This window comes from Dermochelys coriacea, chromosome 15 (genome assembly GCF_009764565.3).
Source record: "Dermochelys coriacea isolate rDerCor1 chromosome 15, rDerCor1.pri.v4, whole genome shotgun sequence".
Classification (NCBI taxonomy): Eukaryota; Metazoa; Chordata; order Testudines; family Dermochelyidae; genus Dermochelys; species Dermochelys coriacea.
In genome coordinates, this window is record NC_050082.1 from 25396389 (window position 1) to 25416152 (window position 19764).

General features: G+C 39.8%; 1 protein-coding gene across 2 annotated transcripts in view; it reads right to left on the bottom strand.

The window, feature by feature from the left end:
• The window catches only part of ATP2A2 (ATPase sarcoplasmic/endoplasmic reticulum Ca2+ transporting 2), an 80628-nt gene extending 61096 nt beyond the window's left edge, over window positions 1–19532 (bottom strand). Inside the window, exons 1-4 of one of the 2 annotated variants that reach the window (XM_043498386.1) lie at window positions 18360–19265; window positions 17303–17320; window positions 17121–17203; window positions 5096–5200 (exon numbers count right to left, since the gene is read on the bottom strand). In XM_043498386.1, coding sequence (XP_043354321.1) covers window positions 5096–5200; window positions 17121–17203; window positions 17303–17320; window positions 18360–18477 — 324 coding nt within the window. In that variant the 5' untranslated portion in view covers window positions 18478–19265. Of the gene's footprint in view, window positions 1–5095; window positions 5201–17120; window positions 17204–17302; window positions 17321–18359 lie in introns of both variants that reach the window. The other variant, XM_038372730.2, reaches the window with a different exon arrangement.
• Between the last annotated feature and the right edge of the window lie 232 nt (window positions 19533–19764).

A 19764-nucleotide genomic window follows, 5' to 3' on the forward strand; every position in this document is an offset into this window, starting at 1 on the left:
GCTGCCAACTGAAATCCCTGGCTAAGAAGTCAAGTTTTTACCTCTGTTAAATTTGATTATCTACAACTAGAATTTGGATATTTAGTTCAAAACCCTGAAAGTTTAGATTAGTCAGCTACTACCATTAATTTGAAATCGTAACGACAACTCTCCACATCAAAGCCTTAAAATCAAAACCAAATAAAAATTAAATTAAAAAAGTAAACTAGTATAGCTATTTGAATCCAAGTAAAACAATACTGCCTACTTAACTTCAGAGGAGTCAGACACCAAATTTAGAAATGCATATGGTGTGTAGTGGACCTGTATTTTTTTTTTTTTTTTTTACAAAATACAAATGTGAAGATTCAGGTTTTCATTGTAGTATGGAATACAGATTCATATTTCTCTTTATATTTAGAAAGATCACTGAATGAGATAATAAAACTTAATCTTGTATGTTTAGTAGCATGCAGACAGCAAATATCCATACAATAAGATTCCAGGATTGGCAGTCTAGAATATAAGAGTTGATGTGAAGCAATGGAAACTGCTATAATCATGACTGAAGCTCTTTGTTTGGAATATCAATAAGTTGAATCACTGAGTTTTGCTGTCTGTTAGAGCCCAATTTTTAAGTTCAGCCATTTTGACTTCATGAATTATACCTGTGTGGTGTACAGCTCCAGTAAGCATGGCACAGATATATGCTTAAGAGTCCCAGACCATTGTGACATCTGAGGTAACCACCAATCCCCAACTTTGCTCTACATCTTGTTTTCATGCAACAATTTCATTGGTTGTATGAGAAAAACTGCTTAGATAATAGTTTATCTAGTCCAAGTCCCAAACCCGTCCAACTGCATGGGCTTTAAGCTACTATATTATGGAGGCACCCTGCTGGTGACTCCTTAGCTAGGTTAAGTTCTAAAACAGTGGTGTGCAACCTGCAGCCCATCAAGGTAATCTGCTGGCGGGTCACGAGACAGTGTTTACATTGACTGTCCGCAGGCACAGCTGCCCTCAGCTCCCAGTGGCCGTGGTTCACCGTTCCCGGTCAATGGGACCTGCATAAAGCGGCGCAGGCTGCAGGAACATGCTGGCTGCTGCTTCCTGCAACTCCCATTGGCTGGGAGCTGCGGACCATGGCCACCGGGAGCTGCGGACCATGGCCACCGGGAGCTGCGGACCATGGCCACCGGGAGCTGCGGACCATGGCCATGTTGCCAATGGTCAACGTAAACACAGTCCTCGCAGCCTGGCGGTGGATTACTCTGATGGGCCACATGTGGCCCGCAGGCTGCAACTTAGCCACCACTATTCAAATGACCTTGAAGTGGGTCATAAACATCTTGGTTTTCCTCTAAAAGCAACTGGCCTTTTAGTATGACATTTCATATAGGGTTAATATTTAGGCCCTTTGTATTTTCTATGTAGTTTTGGTTTTCCTTCACAATATACACTCTTAAATAGAAAAATTTTGAAATGTGATTCTGGCTGAGTTTTTTCTTTCATAGTACACCATCAATTGTCAACTGATCTCTTCTATCGTTATGTATCTACACAAAATTTGTCAGAGGGGTTGGTCCTGAATAGATCTGGTAGAATGTAGTTTTTCCTATGGAAAAAAGTTTGGATTTCAGATACTGCTGGTCAAAATTTGTGTCAGAATATTTGCTGATAAAAAATGCACTTTGCACAAAAATCAGAGTTTCCCACAAATCAATTGATTTTATAAAGGAAATTGATTTTTCACTGGGAAAATGGAAGTAACAGTTCCCTGGCTGCCCACTAGGACAACAATTGTCAATTTCACTTCCCTGGCAGGCTAGCTCAGAGATGGAAAGGAAGAGCACTACTAGGGTTCCACCTTCCCCCTGCTCCCATAAGTGAAACTGACAAGAGCTTTCTTGGGGGGCGGCTGGGAAACCAAGAAATTGTTTCTTTAAATTCCTTTCCATAAAAAAAAAGTAGTTTCAACATTTTGTCCAGATTTGGGAGGACTTAACCCCCCCCAAAAGGGATTCCCTTTTTCCAGCCAATTCTAATTTCAGGTGACTTCTGGCAGTTCATACTAAGCAAACGTTTAAGCACAAATAGTTGCCAACAGAGAATTTACGTATAGCTCCTGGCATGTGAGGATACTGGTGCAGCAGCTATTGGTGCATAAAAATCTGTCAGCAGCTGCATTTTACACTCAACCCATAAAAACCACCTCCCACTTTTGTCCAATTCCAAGCCCCCATTAAAGCATTAGAGAACTGAGAAGATACAAACAACTGTTGTGAAGTAGTTAGGGTTGCTACACACGTAAACCTAACTCAAACCCATAAAAGCAAGGAAAAATTAAGCCACTTAACAGAACATAGCTTCTTCGTCCACAGGCACATATTTTACCATTACTGCAGCTACCATAGCCCTCAGCCTTGACTCTGCTATGGATGGCATCATTCCACCACACTCTTTACTACACTACCCCATGACAATACAACACCACAGCAAACTTCCACAAGTAATACTATTAGGAAAGGGTAGTTTAGGAAAAGGGCATGTGGAGAAGGAAAGGTTGAGGGGATCAGAGTTAAAGCTGTGATGTGTGGTAAGTGGTATACTATAGTTTTAGTAAGGCTTTCCTGTGGTAAAGAGGGTATGTCCTGTTTGATGACTTAATTTTTTGTTTCCTTCCTTTTGTGGGTTTGAATCAGGTATGTTGTACATGTAACAATTCTAATTGCTCCACAATTACCAAACTAAGTTAAAAAACCCAACACTTTGAGGCATTTTCTTATTCTGTGTGTTCCAAGTTCTTATAAGGTGCTAATACTATCTTTACAAGCAAGTAGGAACTTCAGTCACTTGGTATTTAGATTCCATTTTTAAAGTGACATCACAGTACAAGCTGCTTTAACTCCCAAAATACTAGGTGTGGGCAAGTCAAGAAATATTAAAATATTTAGATCAAATAATTGAAACAAGATGTTTTATGCTCCATTTTTTAGATTCTGTTTGCAAACACCCAACATGTTTGATGTTTTCCCATTGTAATATGGATTTTAGAAGTAAAACTGCTGGAAGTAAGCAATTTTGCAAGGTTCTCTCTGCTACTCTGTCAAGGCACATGTATTACAACTAATCTTAAATATACTATGTAGCCGTCTAAAGGTGACTTTCAATTTAAATGAAACCAACTGTCAGATGAGCTACTGAAACAGATTTGCACAATCAAAAAAAAAAATCAATAAATAAATTTTAAAAAAATTGTAGGATTTGTTTGTGGGTTTTTTAAGTCTGGAAGAGTATCAACCTTGGATAAAGATGCAACAAGCATGGAACCAGTTTTCAGGCAAACTACTGTCCTGATTACGTGGCCTTCCTGAATTTACCTTATTGTACTATACTAGAAATGTGTTCAGTTAGTCTAGCAGAACGCACTACACACCATTACATATTATCAGTAACATATCAAAAGACATACTAAATATTTTAGAGAACTGCATCCATTTTGGTCAGGAAAATAGGCTCAAAGCTGATAAAATAAGGTAAAGCAAGGTGTTTGACATAGATAATTTTATTTTGAAAAAAAGATTAATTACTGCTATTTCTAAGTCTACAGGACAGTAACCATCTTGCTGTTAAAAAAAAGTATTTGTGTCACTGGCAACGTGGTAATCAACTGGCAAGACTGAAATCTCTATGCTGCTTTTATGTTGGCTTAATCACAAGTCACTTTAGAGCAAAATATTTAAATACTTTTAAAAAATACTGCAATTTATGATTAAGCCAATATTGAAGCAAGATGAAGACTTTACAATCACATCATCTCATTATCAAAATGCCAGTAATGAAGTTTATTTTACAGCATCGTTGCTTCTATCATAAGCAGACTCAGAACTGTCAACAGCAATTAAACTTTATATTGAAAAACATCTTAATTCCTGGTGAGAAAGGCTTTTTACCTTATCAGGTTTTAGATTAAGCCGCACAAAATGACCCTTTGAAGTCTTAAAAAAAGTTGTCCATGGCTGTAATTAGAGTTCCGAACCATTTTTAAGTTTCTATTTGAAATTATAGTATATTTTCAGATGGAACTTCCAGTCAAGTTTCTGCATGGATAACATTCATGTTTTATCATCTGAAAATAGGATTTCATAATAAAGTGTAGTCCCATTTAACAAGAGTAAACAAACACACACACACTTTAAATAAATGTAAAGCTCCTGTTAACTAATTTATCAAACTCTCTGTACTTAATATTTCATTTTAGCTATAACAGTCTCCTCTTTAAAAATATTCTGTCCCTTACTAATTCACTGCCACCTTCAGCCATCAGTATTCGCATACATTCTCCCCCCCACATTCTCCTTGTCATTAAGGCTTCTTTTCCTAATCCAACCCAGGTCAACTGGCAATGTCATAAAGCAAACTGTAAAGGATTTTAAGAGTCAGAATTTCAGTCTGAACCACTGTAAGTAACCAATAACTATTCAAAGATTTAGAGTAATTTCTTTAGTTTTTAAGCTGTTTTGCCATGAGCAGTACAAGATGGAAAATATGTTATACTGTAGTCACCCATATGGACTGGCACATACATTACAGGAGCTTCATAGTAAAACTAACATTTTCTCAATGAAAGATAGCTACAAAAAGCCAGATACACAATTTCCCCATCCTTTATTCAACTGCAACTTTAAAGACTTTAGTTTTGCTATCTGGTTTTGAAGTGATTAATATTTGTTTCAACAGCAAATAAAAATGTTCAAGAACAGAAATTTAATGAATTGTTTCTACTATGAATAACCTCTTTCCTAAAGTGCTGAAAGATACAGAAAGCAAGACTATGGCCAAACATATCCATAAGGTATTCTGTGTTGCATGTTTTAGTCTACCCATCTGTTTAACATTTCTGTCTTGAAGTGCTGACCCAAAGCAAAAATGGAAGCTACAGAATTCACATTATGATTTTGGTTCCAAATAATTTAATGTTAACAATGTATATAGTACTTTTGGTATATGCCTATACGATTTATAAAATCTGTATTGTACAAACATCTACTGCTACTAATCAAGAGCCTAAAGGGTTTCTGAGGTTTGGTATTACAAAAGTGTGTTTGCTTACCTGCCACACACCCACAATTGCATTAGCAACTAATATAAGCAAGATTACAAAAGGTTCTACAAATGCTGTGATTGTTTCTTCACCTTCTTCAAACCAGGCCAAAACCTGCAAGAGAAATCACAGTTAATCTAAATGATACACCAGATACACAAAACATGGAGTGGTAAAATTTTCACAGAAATATCTATGTTATCACTAGGGTTGTAGATTAAATCTTAGTTGATTTGCGTGATTAATGCAAAAAAATCAATTCTGTTTTTAAAAAAAAATTAATCCCAATTGTGGTTTTAATTGCATGCTAAACAATAGAATACCAATTGAAGTTTATTAAATATTTTGGGATGTTTTTCTACATTTTCAAATGCATTGATTTCAATTACAACACAATACAAAGTATACAGTGCACACTATTTTTATTCCAATTATTTGCACTGTAAAAATGATGAGTATTTTTCAATTCACCTCATACGAGTACTGTATCGTGAAAGATCAATTTACAAATGCAGATTTTTTTTTTTAACGTAACTGCACTCAAAAACAAAATGTAAAACTTTAGAGCCTACAAGTCCACTCAGTCCTACTTTTTGTTCAGCCAATCGCTAAGACAAACGTTTGTTTACATTTATGGGAGATAATGCTGCCTGCTTCTTACTTACAATGCCACCTGAAAGTGAGAAAAAGGCATTCACATGGCACTTTTCTAACAGGCACTGCAAGGTATTTACGTATTTAAAAAATTACTGCAACTTTATACTTATAATCTGATTGGACTTTTTTCCTGACTGGCCACTGGTTTGTATTCTGGCACAGAACCATGCCATCGATTGACAATATCAACAAATAGTTGTCCCCCCGTTTGTAAATATCTGTTTGTGGTGGGGATTTTCTACTAATACTTATTCTACAAAAGTGAAATGCCTCTCTTCCCCATTTAAAAAAGGGACTGCACAAAAGATGAAGATGAATTTCAATAAAAACTTCAAAGTTTAAAATGGGAGAGAACTGGAAAAAGCAACATGCCTGCCAATGTTCCCTCTAATTTTTTACATCCATGTGCGGAATAAATTTTGTTATGTGCACCAATATGGAAGTGGTGTGTGGTGGGGGTGGGGCTGAGGGGTTTGGAGTGTGGGAGGGGCTCAGGGCTGGGGCAGAGATTTGGGATGCATGTGTGTGGGGAGGGCGAGGGCTCCAGCTGGGGGTGCAGGCTCTGGGGTGGGGCCAGGGAGAGAGGACTTCCCCCAGCCCCCTCCCTGGCAGCTCCGGGGCTGGGACCTGGGGAAAGATGCCTCTCCCCTGCTGCGCAGCCCTTGATAGCCTGCTGCACAGCCATGTAGTTTAGAGGGAACTTAGATACCTGCCTATAGTGCTCCTCTTAAGCTTTCCAGTCAGGGTATCCAACAGTCATATTAAAATGGCAGATCACAAAAGCAAAAAACTCTTAATTAAAAATTGGGGGTGGGAGCTAAATCAACTTGGGGAGGTCTATGTAAAGATCTAATAATGTGGCTTTTTTCTCAGTTCAGCTTTAATACCTTCCCATGCAGGAGGACAAGGCACCTAATAATTCTATACTTGTAAGGCTTCAGATGAAGTCTGGGGATTCTTTAGACTTTTGTCATTTACCAGTCTCAAGCACTTCAGGTACATATGGAAAAGGCCTATTCATTGAATAAGTTCAGGCAAAATTAGGCAATAACTGAGGAGACAGAGTCTAATTCTTTAAGCAACATGTTGAGCAACAGGAAGCCTGTTAAATGACAATAAATGGAAATAATGTGTAGAAATAATTAGTGCCAGTAGTCAGGCAACACCAGTATGAGTCACTGATCAACTCAGATGCACCTTACCAAATAGGCCAAAAAGCAAGCAGTTACTAAAGACACTATCATTCCGCTATCATGCTGCACTAGAACTATTGCTCAATTGTGAAACACTACAGGATGTTAAAAAGGATGAAGGAGCAACAGCACGAGAGCCTTGAACAGAAACAATCTGAACCACCAAGCAAGACCAATATGAGAGCAGATTTTATTAGGACAGAGGTAATGTCCAATATTGTGACAGGCAAGGCAGCATTGTGTTAGGCTCAGTTTAGAGAGGTTGTGTAGTCTAGTGGAAAGAGCATAGGAGTTCCTAGCTTCTAGTCTTCAGTTCTAACACAGGCTCTTTCACTGACTCATTGGCTGCATCTACAACCTGTAATTCACTGTTGCTGCAGCTGCACCAGTGGTAGCAATGGCCAGTATGTGGCCCTGGTAAAGCCACTTAGCATCTGTGTCAGTCTCCACCATATGCACGATGGAAAAATACATCTCAGAGGTGCTATGAGAAATAGTTAATTCTGCTTTGAAGATATAAAGCAGTGAAAATGCAAGTTTTTCCCACACTCGTATCAGCATATTAGATAAACCACATGTAGATCTAGCTGGCTCAGGAAGAATCAAAATAATGTTGCAAGGGAAACTTCTAGGTTTATGATCATGGTATCAGTACACCTATGCTCAATAGTATCAAGTATCTAAGACAGTGGTTCTCATTTATTTGACTGTGCCCCCCCTTTTTTGTGTCTGTAGTAGTTTAAGCAGCCCTGCCACACAAGTACATATATTGATTAAAAAAAACAAAGTTAAAAAAACAAAAACCCCCCAAAAAACCCACCATGCAACGCTCATTCATTAACAGCAAGACATTGATTCAAACAAAGCCAACGACCCATTGTAATAAGAGCAAAAGCAAAACTGCACTTGGGCCGATGCTTACAATTAAATGTGCACACCATGTTGTAGCAAACAGATTAACATACAGATGGCAATGACTTTGTATAATGCTGTGCAAGCTTAACAGAAATTCATCAAAATGCACAGCGTCATCTACAGTCAAATGCACAGTGCCATCAGAGGACCTGATATGTCTGGAGGAATCAGCTTTGCTAGTTATCCATTGCTATGGGTAAAATGTATGCTGTACTTTTTTCACCCCTCTAAAGCTTCTCTTCCTCCCCCCCCCCCCGAGAATGCATTCCACCCCCCCAGGTGGGCCTACCCCAACCTCTGCTTTAAGAGACCATCTGAAATTCAGACAGAGATCATAAGAGAACAAATGTGACAGCTTGTTTTAAGTCTTAACCACAGGTGTACTGATACCATAAATCAAGCCAAGAGCAAGATCAAAATCCTTAAGATATTTTAGAAGCCCAACAACTGTGGTTCCCAAAACATGAACCTTTCAAAAACATTTGACAAGGATAAAATTTAAGTGTTCCTATTAATTCTAACTACAATTAGCAAGACACTTTTGTTAGTAAGGAATAATTCCTGGGGTCTAAAAATGAAAATTTTCTCATACAGTAACTCCTCACTTAACATTGTAGTTATGTTCCTGAAAAATGCGACTATAAGCAAAACGATGTTAAGCAAATCCAATTTCCCCATAAGAATTAATTTAAATGGGGGGGGGGGGGGTTTACGTTCCAGGGATTTTTTTTTTTGGCCAAAAAAATTCCTGGAACCTAACCCCCCCCCATTATTATTTTTTTTTTAAACACACACACACACACACACACACACAGTTTTAAACAATTTAATACTGTACACAGCGATGATGATTGTGAAGCTTGGTTGAGGTGGAGGAGTCAGAGGGTGGGATATTTCCCAGGGAATGCCTTACTGCTAAATGATGAACTAGCAATTGGCTGAGCCCTCAAGGATTAACTCGTTAATGTAGCCTCACACTCTACAAGGCAGCACAAATGGAGGGAAGGGAGACAGCATGGCAGACAGAAAGAGACACACTCTGTGTGCGTGGCGCACATTTCCCCTTTAAGTACGCTGACACCACTGTTAAGTACAGTGCGCTACCTTGTTAAGTTAATCAGCAAGCTGAGACACAGCAACTGCTGCCAGGAAGTTCCCTCCGTCCTGAGCCCTGTCATGTGTCCCCCCCCGCTCTATGGAGATGGGGTAAGTGGGGTGCAGGAGCAGGGGGACACCCTGATATTAGCCCCCCTTCTTTCCTCCCCCCCCAGCAAGCAGGAGGCTCTGGAGAGCAGCCCCAAGGCAGAGAGCAGGAGCAGCACATTGCAGTGGGGGGGGGGGGGGGGAGGGACAACTGAACTGTGGGAAAGTGATAGTCTGCTGGGTGGCTGCTGCACACAGAACTTAGGGGAACGGGAGCTGATAGGAGGGGCTGCCGGTCCACCCTGGTTCCAAGCTCCCAGCTAGCTGCTACGGGATGCTCTTCCTGCAAGCAGTGGACAAACAGGCAGCTGCTGCCAAGCGACCTTATAAGGCACAACTTTAAACAAGCATGTTCCCTAATTGATCAACAACGAAACAACGTTAACCGGGACGACTTTCAGTGAGGAGTTACTGTATGTCAAGACTACTCTAGTACTGTAGCTGTAAAAAGTTACAACAGGAATCAAGTTTCAGAGTAGCAACCGTGTTAGTCTGTATTTGCAAAAAGAAAAGGAGTACTTGTGGCACCTTAGAGACTAACAAATTTATTAGAGCATAAGCTTTCGTGAGCTACAGCTCACTTCATCGGATGCATTTGTTTGATCTTTTGTCACAACAGGCTGTGGGAGAATGTCAAAATAACTTTATGTACATTTGATGCAACAACTGTATAGTAGCCTAGATTTAATAAGCACTAGCAAATGAACAGGGGATGAACAATAAAATAGGTAAATAGCACCACATTAGTTTTTAAAAAACATTACCAACATCTTTTTTGCTTTACTAAATAGAGGAACAACAGAAACCAAATTTTGGCAAATAACAGAATCTATAATTATTTATTACTTGTTTTATTGTATTGCCTAAGGGACCTAGTCACAGAGCAGGACACCTTTGTGCTAGGCACTGTACAAATGCCTTGCTATAGTGGCAAACAGTTCCATCAGCAAACCTCAGAGTCTTACAACACATGGGATATTCAATTTAAAAAAAAACAAACAAACAAGACTGAAGGTCCAGTGATATGACAACCCCTTACTGACAGAAATCTGGTAATCAAATCATTGTAGCATTCATAACCATGAACATGATTAAGATCAACCACCGTGGTATTGTTTTAAGACAATACTGGTGATAAAATTAGAAAATTCAATTAAAAAAATTCTCTGTATACCTAAGTGGCTAAAAAGCAAAGAAAAGCAAAATGTGCTTTTGCATTTTTTTGTTTAAGTGGAAAGGAAGTCCAGAGACTAAGGGAAATATCTAATACAAATGCTGCCCTGATACCCGAATGGTGAGCACAAATCTAGAGGGTAACTGATTCAACAATATTTCATTTGATTGCCCAAACCGTTTAATTGGTTTAACTGTTGGCAGAAGTCTCTTAAGCAAAGTTTAACAAAAAGATAGGGCCATGTGACTTTTAAAAGTAGAAACATACACAAAGACTAAAAGTTACACATGCAACGACAAGCATAGGGTCACTAAGACAAGTAGAAAGGCTGCACCAGTAAGCCAGCCAGCAATAAACTGAATGGTCATTAAAAGTGTTAGAAAAACTAGAATTAAATTAATAATACTATGCAAGTATTTGTACTCCTAAAAAAGCCTCACTGTTTCAATAATTTTTATACCAGAGTACAGGGATTAGTCATTTGAGACAATCATGTTATTAGGAAAGATGGAGGGAACAGCATTCTGAAGACAACAAAAATAGAATACAGAATACAAAGAGTGGAAGTTCTGGGATGAAATCCGTTGCTCAAGAGATTATACCTATAATCCATTAGACAAACTAGATTATGTTGTCAGTGGCCACGAGGCAGGTTTTTTACTTAAGAATGGCAGCTTAGAGGCAAAATATGAACATCAAATGTTATCCTACCAATAAAAGGTCTTAGACCAATTAAAGTGGGTTCCTTTTACCTGTGAAATCTTCCTGGAATAAAAAGCTTGTTCTCCCAGGCCATTTAGATTTTTAACATTTAGTATATTTTGGACAAACCAACAGTGCCTGACTCCCATTATCCTTTTTTCATTTCTCTAGAGTACAGTTTAGACTGTTAAAAATGCATGTTTTTATGCAAATGTGTCTATTTTACTGGATAGGACATGTTTAAATTTAAAATTAAACAAATAAAATATCCCTTTTTAAACAGTCTTAACAAGTAATTATTTCAAGCACAAAGGAATTGCCAACCAGAGATTAAGATTCTTTCATTTCTCCCAAATTTAGTTCCGTTACTCATGATGAGATCAAAACTCTCCTTGCTAATTGTTACTGAAAAATAAAAAACTCAGTGATTATTATAAAGGGAAATTGAAGTTTTATTGAGTTAACAGATTGCAACTACCTCAAGTATGTGCTGCCCCATGTTTTGGAATATACAACTGCTTTGCTATATACTTGATGGTAGCAGAACTAAAAACAGAAGCATCTGGAAATTTAAGTTCTTACCTAGCTATAGCACCCTACTACAAGGGAACATTTTTAAAAGCTACATAAATTACTTTTAAATCTCTGCGATCTTTCCCCATCAGAAGATACCTTAGGTGACACTGCGTAATCTGAATTTTGCTGACAGCATGCCAGTGTAATATATCATCACTATCCCTATCTTATGCATCAGGTAGTCATTACTATTCCAGATCTAACAGTCAGGTTGTTCCCAGGATGTTTTAGGACAACCCTGAAGTCCTTGCACAGAAAATTCTTATTTACTTCAATGGTGTGTTTTGCATGCTTGAGGACTGAAAGATCAGTCTATACATGGGCCTGATTAGTATGTATAATGAACATCTTTACTGGGCTACATTCACAACAATATACAATTTTAATATAACCCTGTACCTAGCAAGTTTCCAAAGCACCCACCTGCAAGTCTGATTTGGTATAAAGGGACTAGTAGTAATAGTAGGCTGGTTTCATGATTCTCTAATTTAGGCAACCAGTTATAAATAGTTTCCCTAGATTACACTGTGTCCAGTATGAGTAACTATCACAATTCATTAGGAAAACATTAAGGTTGCATGGCAAAGTACAAAAGTCAGGAAGTGCTAAAGTTGGGGTTGTGTGAATTACATTACACATCTACTCTCTTGTATGTATACATTCATTATACTACACAAAGTGATCTACTATTTATCAAACATTTTTCTACAATATTAGATACATGTTTAGCACTCCGAAAAGCACTGCATACTTCTATGTATGTCAGTCTATTAGAGTCATTTAGCTGACATTACACAGTAAACTAGTCTTGTACAAAATATTATAGATTAAATACACAAGAAAATAACTTGGCTGTAAATTCTTGCTAACTGGCTCATCCTCTGAATTGCAACCAAGACAGAGCTAACTAAGGCACTGGTGCTGGCCATGTGGATCCCTGTGAAGTCCTACATATTCTGATCAGACGTTTTAGGAAAGGTTCATGCCTATGGAGTCCCTTATAGGATCAAGTGTATAACTTAAAATACATGTCTTGGAGAGAAGAAAAGTTAAGTCATTAGAGATATACTGGAGGAAGACAATGAAAATGGTCTACGAATACAAGAATGAAATGTTACAAAAGTATGTGCATCTAAAGCTGTAGAACAGCAATTCTCTGACTGAGATCTAGCATACCACATATACAACTCAAGTACTTGGCATACCATCTTAGTAATTTAAATCAGTAGATATAATGGGTTATGATGTTAATACTGTACAGCAGCCTGTGTACTACCTGACTGCAGCACACATACCACCATTTGATATACAAACTACAATTTGAGAATCACTAATGTTACTGTACAATATTGAAGAAAAGGTATGTAATGCACCTGCATAAAGGTGCAGAGACAAGGTGTCATATGCAAGCTTAACTTTCTCAATTTCTTAATTGAGTGCTTACACGTGCAACCTTAATGTATAGAGTTTTAAAATGGAATGTGTGCATGCACATGCATGTGCAATATACAATACACACTCTTCAAAGAAAAAAATATTTCATAAGGAACCCACTATCCCATCTACCTTGCAAGGTCCACCTTGCAAGGTGACCCTTAGGAGTTGTGCAGTTTTTAACCTTACAAGATGAGCAGTGAATGAACAAAAGCCTCTCTGGAGCTCTGCTGCAATTAAAACTTGCCATCATTAAGGTTTTTACTGCACAAGTAATTTATGCTATGCACACGTATTCTGCCAGGCCTCGTTGAAGGCAGTGTGATTTTCAAAGACCCATCGAAAATGCATCCGATGAAGTGAGCTGTAGCTCACGAAAGCTTATGCTCAAATAAATTTGTTAGTCTCTAAGGTGCCACAAGTCCTCCTTTTCTTTTTGCGAATACAGACTAACGCGGCTGCTACTCTGAAAACATCTCAAAACCGATTTTCACCGGAACACTCAAACGCACTTCACAATCAGGACTATTTCCATGCCCAATTCCAAAACTCAACCTCTAAGGTGATTCAGCACTAATGCAATTCAAACAAGAATCTTCAGATTTAAAACAAAAAAAGTCTTTACAAAAGTATATTCTTCTCTTCCCTCACACATGTAGGCATTAGAAGTATTTTGTTACAAAAACTTTCTGAACATTTAATTTTTGGTCAAAGACCAGGTCCATAAAATTTCAGCTGAGGTGAAAGTTTCATAAAGTTACAAACTGAAAACAAGGATTAGAACTGCAGATATTATGCAACCTTAACTTTACTTATTGCTACTGCTATACAAGGCCTTATGTTATCCAAGCACTACAGTCGTAAGTCTCCCAGATCAACAAGATTACAGAAAATATTTTAGGGTCACCGAACACAATCCAAGTTTGTCCAATTTGGTTCTGATCTTACTCCTGCTGAAATCCATTAACTTCAAAAGAAACCCCATAGTGCTTCCAAAGATTCAACTATACATAACTAGGGCTTCTGATTTTCAGTTTTAACCGAAAGACACTGCTAAAGCATCCCAAACACAAGAAACAAATTTGTGTTTACCCATTAATTGCTGGAAAAACACCAGAAATGGTTCCTTGTATCCAAGGGCTTGCCTACATGGAGCAGAAATGCAGACTACAAAGGTGTGATTCCTAAAGCACATTAATGTGTTGCATATTAATTGGTTCATGTAGACTCTGCTTGTACGCATTAGAAGTTCCCGAGGGTGTTTTAAAGTAGTGGTGTTTGATACAGTATTATGTTAAAGACCAATATGGAACATCACAAACAGATTACTCATCCCAGAACTGTATATGCAAAGAGAAAGCACGCCCCCCCAGTCATATTTTTGGAGATATATAGATATAGCTCAAAAATTGCTAAAAACAACCCCCCCCCCCATTATATTACATCCCAAAAAGCAAAGTCCTACACATTAATTTAAGACCAAAGCAACCCTGATGCACCTCATTTTAAAACTAAACATCAATTAATATGCTCTGTGTACACTCCTTGTAACCTAAAAAACATCTGGTGATTTACACATATTGTAGTAGTGATCTTTGTAGTATTACAAAGCCTCATTAACTTTTCAATATTTAGCCCATCCAGTTATCAATGATTACACATCATAAATTGTGCTAAATCATCTTCATGATACAGCAATCCAATGCTAAAGGTTAATTTTACCTCAACTGTATACACAATTTATCTTTCCATGTAACATTTAAATTCCCCTGGATGGCAGTTATGGGCCACAAGCTTCACACTTGCTATATACTTGAAAATGAGTGCTTTCAGAACTAATATCTGAGTTTAAATTATGTCGATCACCTTGAATATTTTATAGAAACAAATATATTTCTATAGTTGCTTGAAATTACCAGAACTCAATGAAAGTCTAATATAGCCTTTATAAAGAGCAAATGTCAAGCTGCAAGTAAAAAAACAGAAGAAATTACAAGTTATCTTTGATCCTACTACAAAACCCAAAAGCAAACAAAAACAAGAGTGAACTGCTCATAGAATAACTCCAATAAAAATTATTAGCAGCATTTCTGTTTTAGCTAATTATTTTCAGGCCAGAGGCTTAACATGTTTTTCAAGAAGGAGGATAAGTATTATCCCCATTTTTAAAGCTGAGGAAACTTGAGGCATAGAAAACTGAAATGACTTGCCCAAGGTCTGAGCAGGTCAGTAGTAGAACCGAGGAGAGAACCCAGATATCCCAGTATTACACTGGCTGTATTACATTGACTGCCTAATTTTGGCAGAATAATTTCAGTAAACTGTAAAATGGAGGTTAGTCTAATTGTTTAATAAGTACATTTGGCCATGTACATTATTTGACCTGTCAGTTTAGCATAGTGTTGAATATGGAGTCGGCACACTAGACAATTTTCAATTTGCTGAATTTGATCTTTACACCTTCACCCATTCGGTTGGGATGGGATGAATGGGATGTAAATTTCTAGAAGTAGTAACTCGTGCACTATAAAATTCCACTACCCTTTATTACTATCATTCTTTCCCCCTCTACCCTCAGAGGGATGCAACTTTCAGACCCTTTACAAAATGCTACCCCCTGCCAAAAAACTAGATGTTCACCCATTTCTTAAGATTGCTACTGCCAGCCATTTTTCTCCCAGGACATATCAAAGTGACTAGAATATGTATCTCCACAGGCAAGCTCAATGCCAATCCTTGGCCAGCTGGCAATTTTACAAATATATATATACACACACACACACACACACACATTATATATACACACATATACCCCAAACAGAGGCCCTCTTCTTTGAAACTGAGTGTCAGTTTTGTGATATCAGAAGCTTTCACTGGCCCAGAATCAACAACGCAGTATACTGCATCAGGCATAACAGGTGAAAACCATCTTTTTTTTTTTTAAAGTAGTAAAGGTTAATTTATTAGTTTAAGACTGATCATTTGCTTGAGTCTATATTCATGATTAGTTTAACTTTGGTAGAGGGAAAGAACACTAAATAATCAGCACAAAATCCCTTTTTTTATTCTTTTAGCTTATAAAAGACTAACACCTGTTTTTCTGGACAGAATTAAGCTACAATTCCTTAGGCGGAAGAAAGAATCTATTTGGTAGACTTCACTAACAATCTCTAACGTTCTGCACTTTTTTAAAAAAAAAAAAAAAAAGAAAGCAATCATTCTGTTCTCCAACTTGTCACAAACATATGTAGACTCATCACCTTCCTCCCGTACTTAGTCTTCAATTCATTTCTCCAGTTCCTTAGCAACCATATATCCCATACACACTTCATAAAGAAACTATCCAATTAAACATACATTAAAAACAAAACAAAAACCAGAGTCATTTAGTGTTTCTTTTCCTTTCAATCCTGTATGCAAGACAAGGGGTCCACTTTACAGAAAGACTATCCAAAGGTCAGTTACCAAATTTGGTCAACCATGGTGCCATCACTGCCGTCATCATTCTTGTCACTGTCAAAAGCAACAACTGTCACCTTGCTATTATCAGGGAGGGAAGGCAACTGAAATATTCCTCATGCAAATCCTATTTACAGTTTGCATTGTATCCAAAAACCACTTCCAGTGATCATTCATTTAGCTTGATAAGGATTAACTCAAAAGCAAAAAGAATGACTAGTTAAACTCATAATGGAGGTTGGTTTTAAAAGCCAACAACAAAAAGAAGGGTTGGGAAATCCCAACTCAAGTAGGTATACAAAAAAATATGATGGATTATGTGTGCGCTTTTCACAGGTCTGTGTGTGTCTAGTTTAATTGTATTCAAGAAAGAAGAGAATTATATAAACCATACATTAAGTGAATATGGAAAATTAATGTCTAAAACATGCAAAAAGTTAACCTTAGCGAGATAACCAATCTAAGACTCTGCATGCAATTTATTTTTCCACATCATAAGAAGAACTAGTGCAAGCAAGAAAATAACTTAAGGAATAACCCTGTCCATATATATACACACATATATACATATATACACACAATATATATATATACATATATACACATAATATATATATATATATATATATATATATATAAATAAAATAAATAAATAAATAATGTACAGTAGTCTCATTTGTTCAATGTGTGAAGTCTGAAAAAACAAACATTTTATACTTACAAAAGATATACAGGCTGCCAACAACAAAATTCTAACTAACAAGTCTTCAAATTGTTCAATCACAAGCTCAAGTAAAGATTTTCCTGCAAGATATAAAAGGCAGACGTTTGGCTTCTTAAATATCCACAGAAAGATGCAAAGTATGGACAAGAAATAGTAAAAGATTGTACAAGCTTGCTTACCTTCTTCAGCTGGTAATTCTGCAGGAAGCATAGGTTTTTCCAAGGAACATGTCAAAGAGAAAAAAGACTGTTAGATAACTACATTAGCCACACTAAAGCATCCATCATTAAAGATCATTTCTGAGCAAGCTAAAATGCTACAAAACTAAATTCTACCGATTTTATGTATATATGAAATTCAGATTTTAAGGCAATGCTGAGTAATGCAATTAAAGTGCCTCCTTTCAACAAGAATTGGAATGGGCCTCGCTAATTCCACAATTTATGTCAAATACATTTTAGCAGCAATCTACTAAGGTTACAATTCAGCCAAGTCATCACTCATGCCTGCTATGTTACTTCTGGTGCTGCTGCATACAAAGGATCACAGGTTTCAAACGTTTTTCAGACTCCAGCAGAACACCGATTTCCCTCTACATCCACGTTACCAAAACATAAGATGTATATCCAAATACTTCACAATCTCATCTTTCTATTTAGGAATTGCCGTCTCCCCATCTGCTATTTATTACTTCTCTCTGAAAGCCGTTTCTGCAATGCACTTGGCACAAAGGAAAGCTATACAAATAAAGCTCTGCCCCATTGTTTTCTGAACAATTTTGTTTTAAGCCAAAAAAAAAAAAAAAAAAAAAAAAAACCCAACCTTCTTTCAAAAGTCAAAGAACGAGGTTTGCGTGGGAGGGTTGGGAATGGCGAAAAACAAAAAATGAAGGTCAAGTAAATAATACAAGGGGCACATTAAAAAAAAAAAAAGCACGTGGTTTATTTAATGCTAGAAGCTTATTTCCCATCAAGGTGAAAGGAAACGGAGGTGACCCCCTCCATGCCTAAGCCGCCCTGAGCGCTTCGGGTATAAAAGAAACCCACGAGGTGGAGTTCGAGTCAGCCATCTTCTCTCTCCCTCGCTCCTATTCCGGGTCCTGAGTCAGATGCCGGCTTTGCACACATAGGTTAGGCCTTGAAACAGGGCCCTAAGGAGGATGCGAGGGAGAAAGAGGATCCCCGCACGCAGCACCATCCCCCCGGCAGCGGCTGGCGTGGCGGTTGCTTCACCTACCGTTGGCGCCCCATCTCTCCTTGAGCTTCTTGACTTGCTCCAGGCTGAGCCCCGTGCTCTCGTTCACGCCGAAATAAGCCAAAACTTCCTCCTCCGTCTTGGTGTGAGCGTTCTCCATGGCCGGGCCGGCAAATGGTGTCTCTCCCCCGCTTCCTTCTTCTCAGCAGCGGGAACAGCAGCAAACCCTCCCCTCAGCCCGCTCGGCGCCTCGCTCTCTCCCCCTACGGGTCCCCAAGCGCCCCCGGGTGATTATCACCATAGACCTAGACAACAATAGGGATCCGAGGAGCGCGCCCCTCCAGTCACGGCACCTGCACCCGCCCCCCCCTTCGCTGCGTCCCGGCGGGGGACTCGCCCCCACCCCCTCGGGAACACAACCGCCCCCTTCCTCTCACGGAGCTAGACCAGGGGCTCCGCTGCACCCCCCTTCTCCGGCAGCCGTTTGGGGGCGACGGGACACAGTCACCCCCCTTCTCTCAGGCGTCAGGCCAATGCCTGCCCTCACCCCGCTCCGAGAGGTACCGCGGGGGGTGCTAGGGTAACAACCGCCCCCACCGGCACTGTGGGGCGCGCGCGGAGGGAATTGAGCCGTCCCCTTTTCTCCTCAGACGGAGAGGACCTGTGGCTTTCGCCGCTAAGAGGGGGAATAAGGTAATTTATCAGCCCCGCTCTCCTCCGAGGGGTATGAAATGCCCTGTCTCCTCTAGGGGGCGTAGCTGCCCTGGGCGGTCGTTAACTGCCCCCTCGTCCCTCTAGGGGACAGTGTGAATTGCCCGGCGGGGTGGGATGGGATCCGCTCCCGGCGCTCTCCACCGGGCGGTGTAGCCTAGGCCGCTGTCTCCGGCTAGCCGGTGCCCAGCTTTCCTCCTGCTCCGTTCCCTCCCCAGCGCGAGCTGAGCCAGCGGCGGCTGCTCTAATAGAATTTATCGGAGCCAGCACGCCGCTGCCCCTCTCGCGGCCGCAGCATGTGGACGCCGCTCATTGGCCGGGAGCAGGGAGCGGGGAGGAGGGAGCCGCCCCGCCCGCACGAACCCGGATCCGAAATGCTACAAGCAAAGGGGCCCGCCCGCGCCGCGACTCTGCGGAGCGCCGCAACCCACGCCGCCGGTACGGGTATGCGGGCGGGCGCAGGAGAGAGGTCTGGGTGGAGAAATGTCGTTTGACCCCTGCTCTGTGAGGCGGGAGCAGCCTCCCGTGGGCTGGCGGCCTGCCCCGGCGTGACCCCCCGGGCAGCTCCCTGCCCTGGCGTGAACCTCACTACGGCCGGGGCGGGTGGAAGGCTGCCCTGTCCTCATGTCCTGATGGGACCCGGGGCCCGGCACGGGGGGGCTTGGCCTGACAGCCCCGCAGCACGGTGTGGGGGATGCCCCTGTTCTGATTGGACTCGGACCCCCGCTGGGAGTAG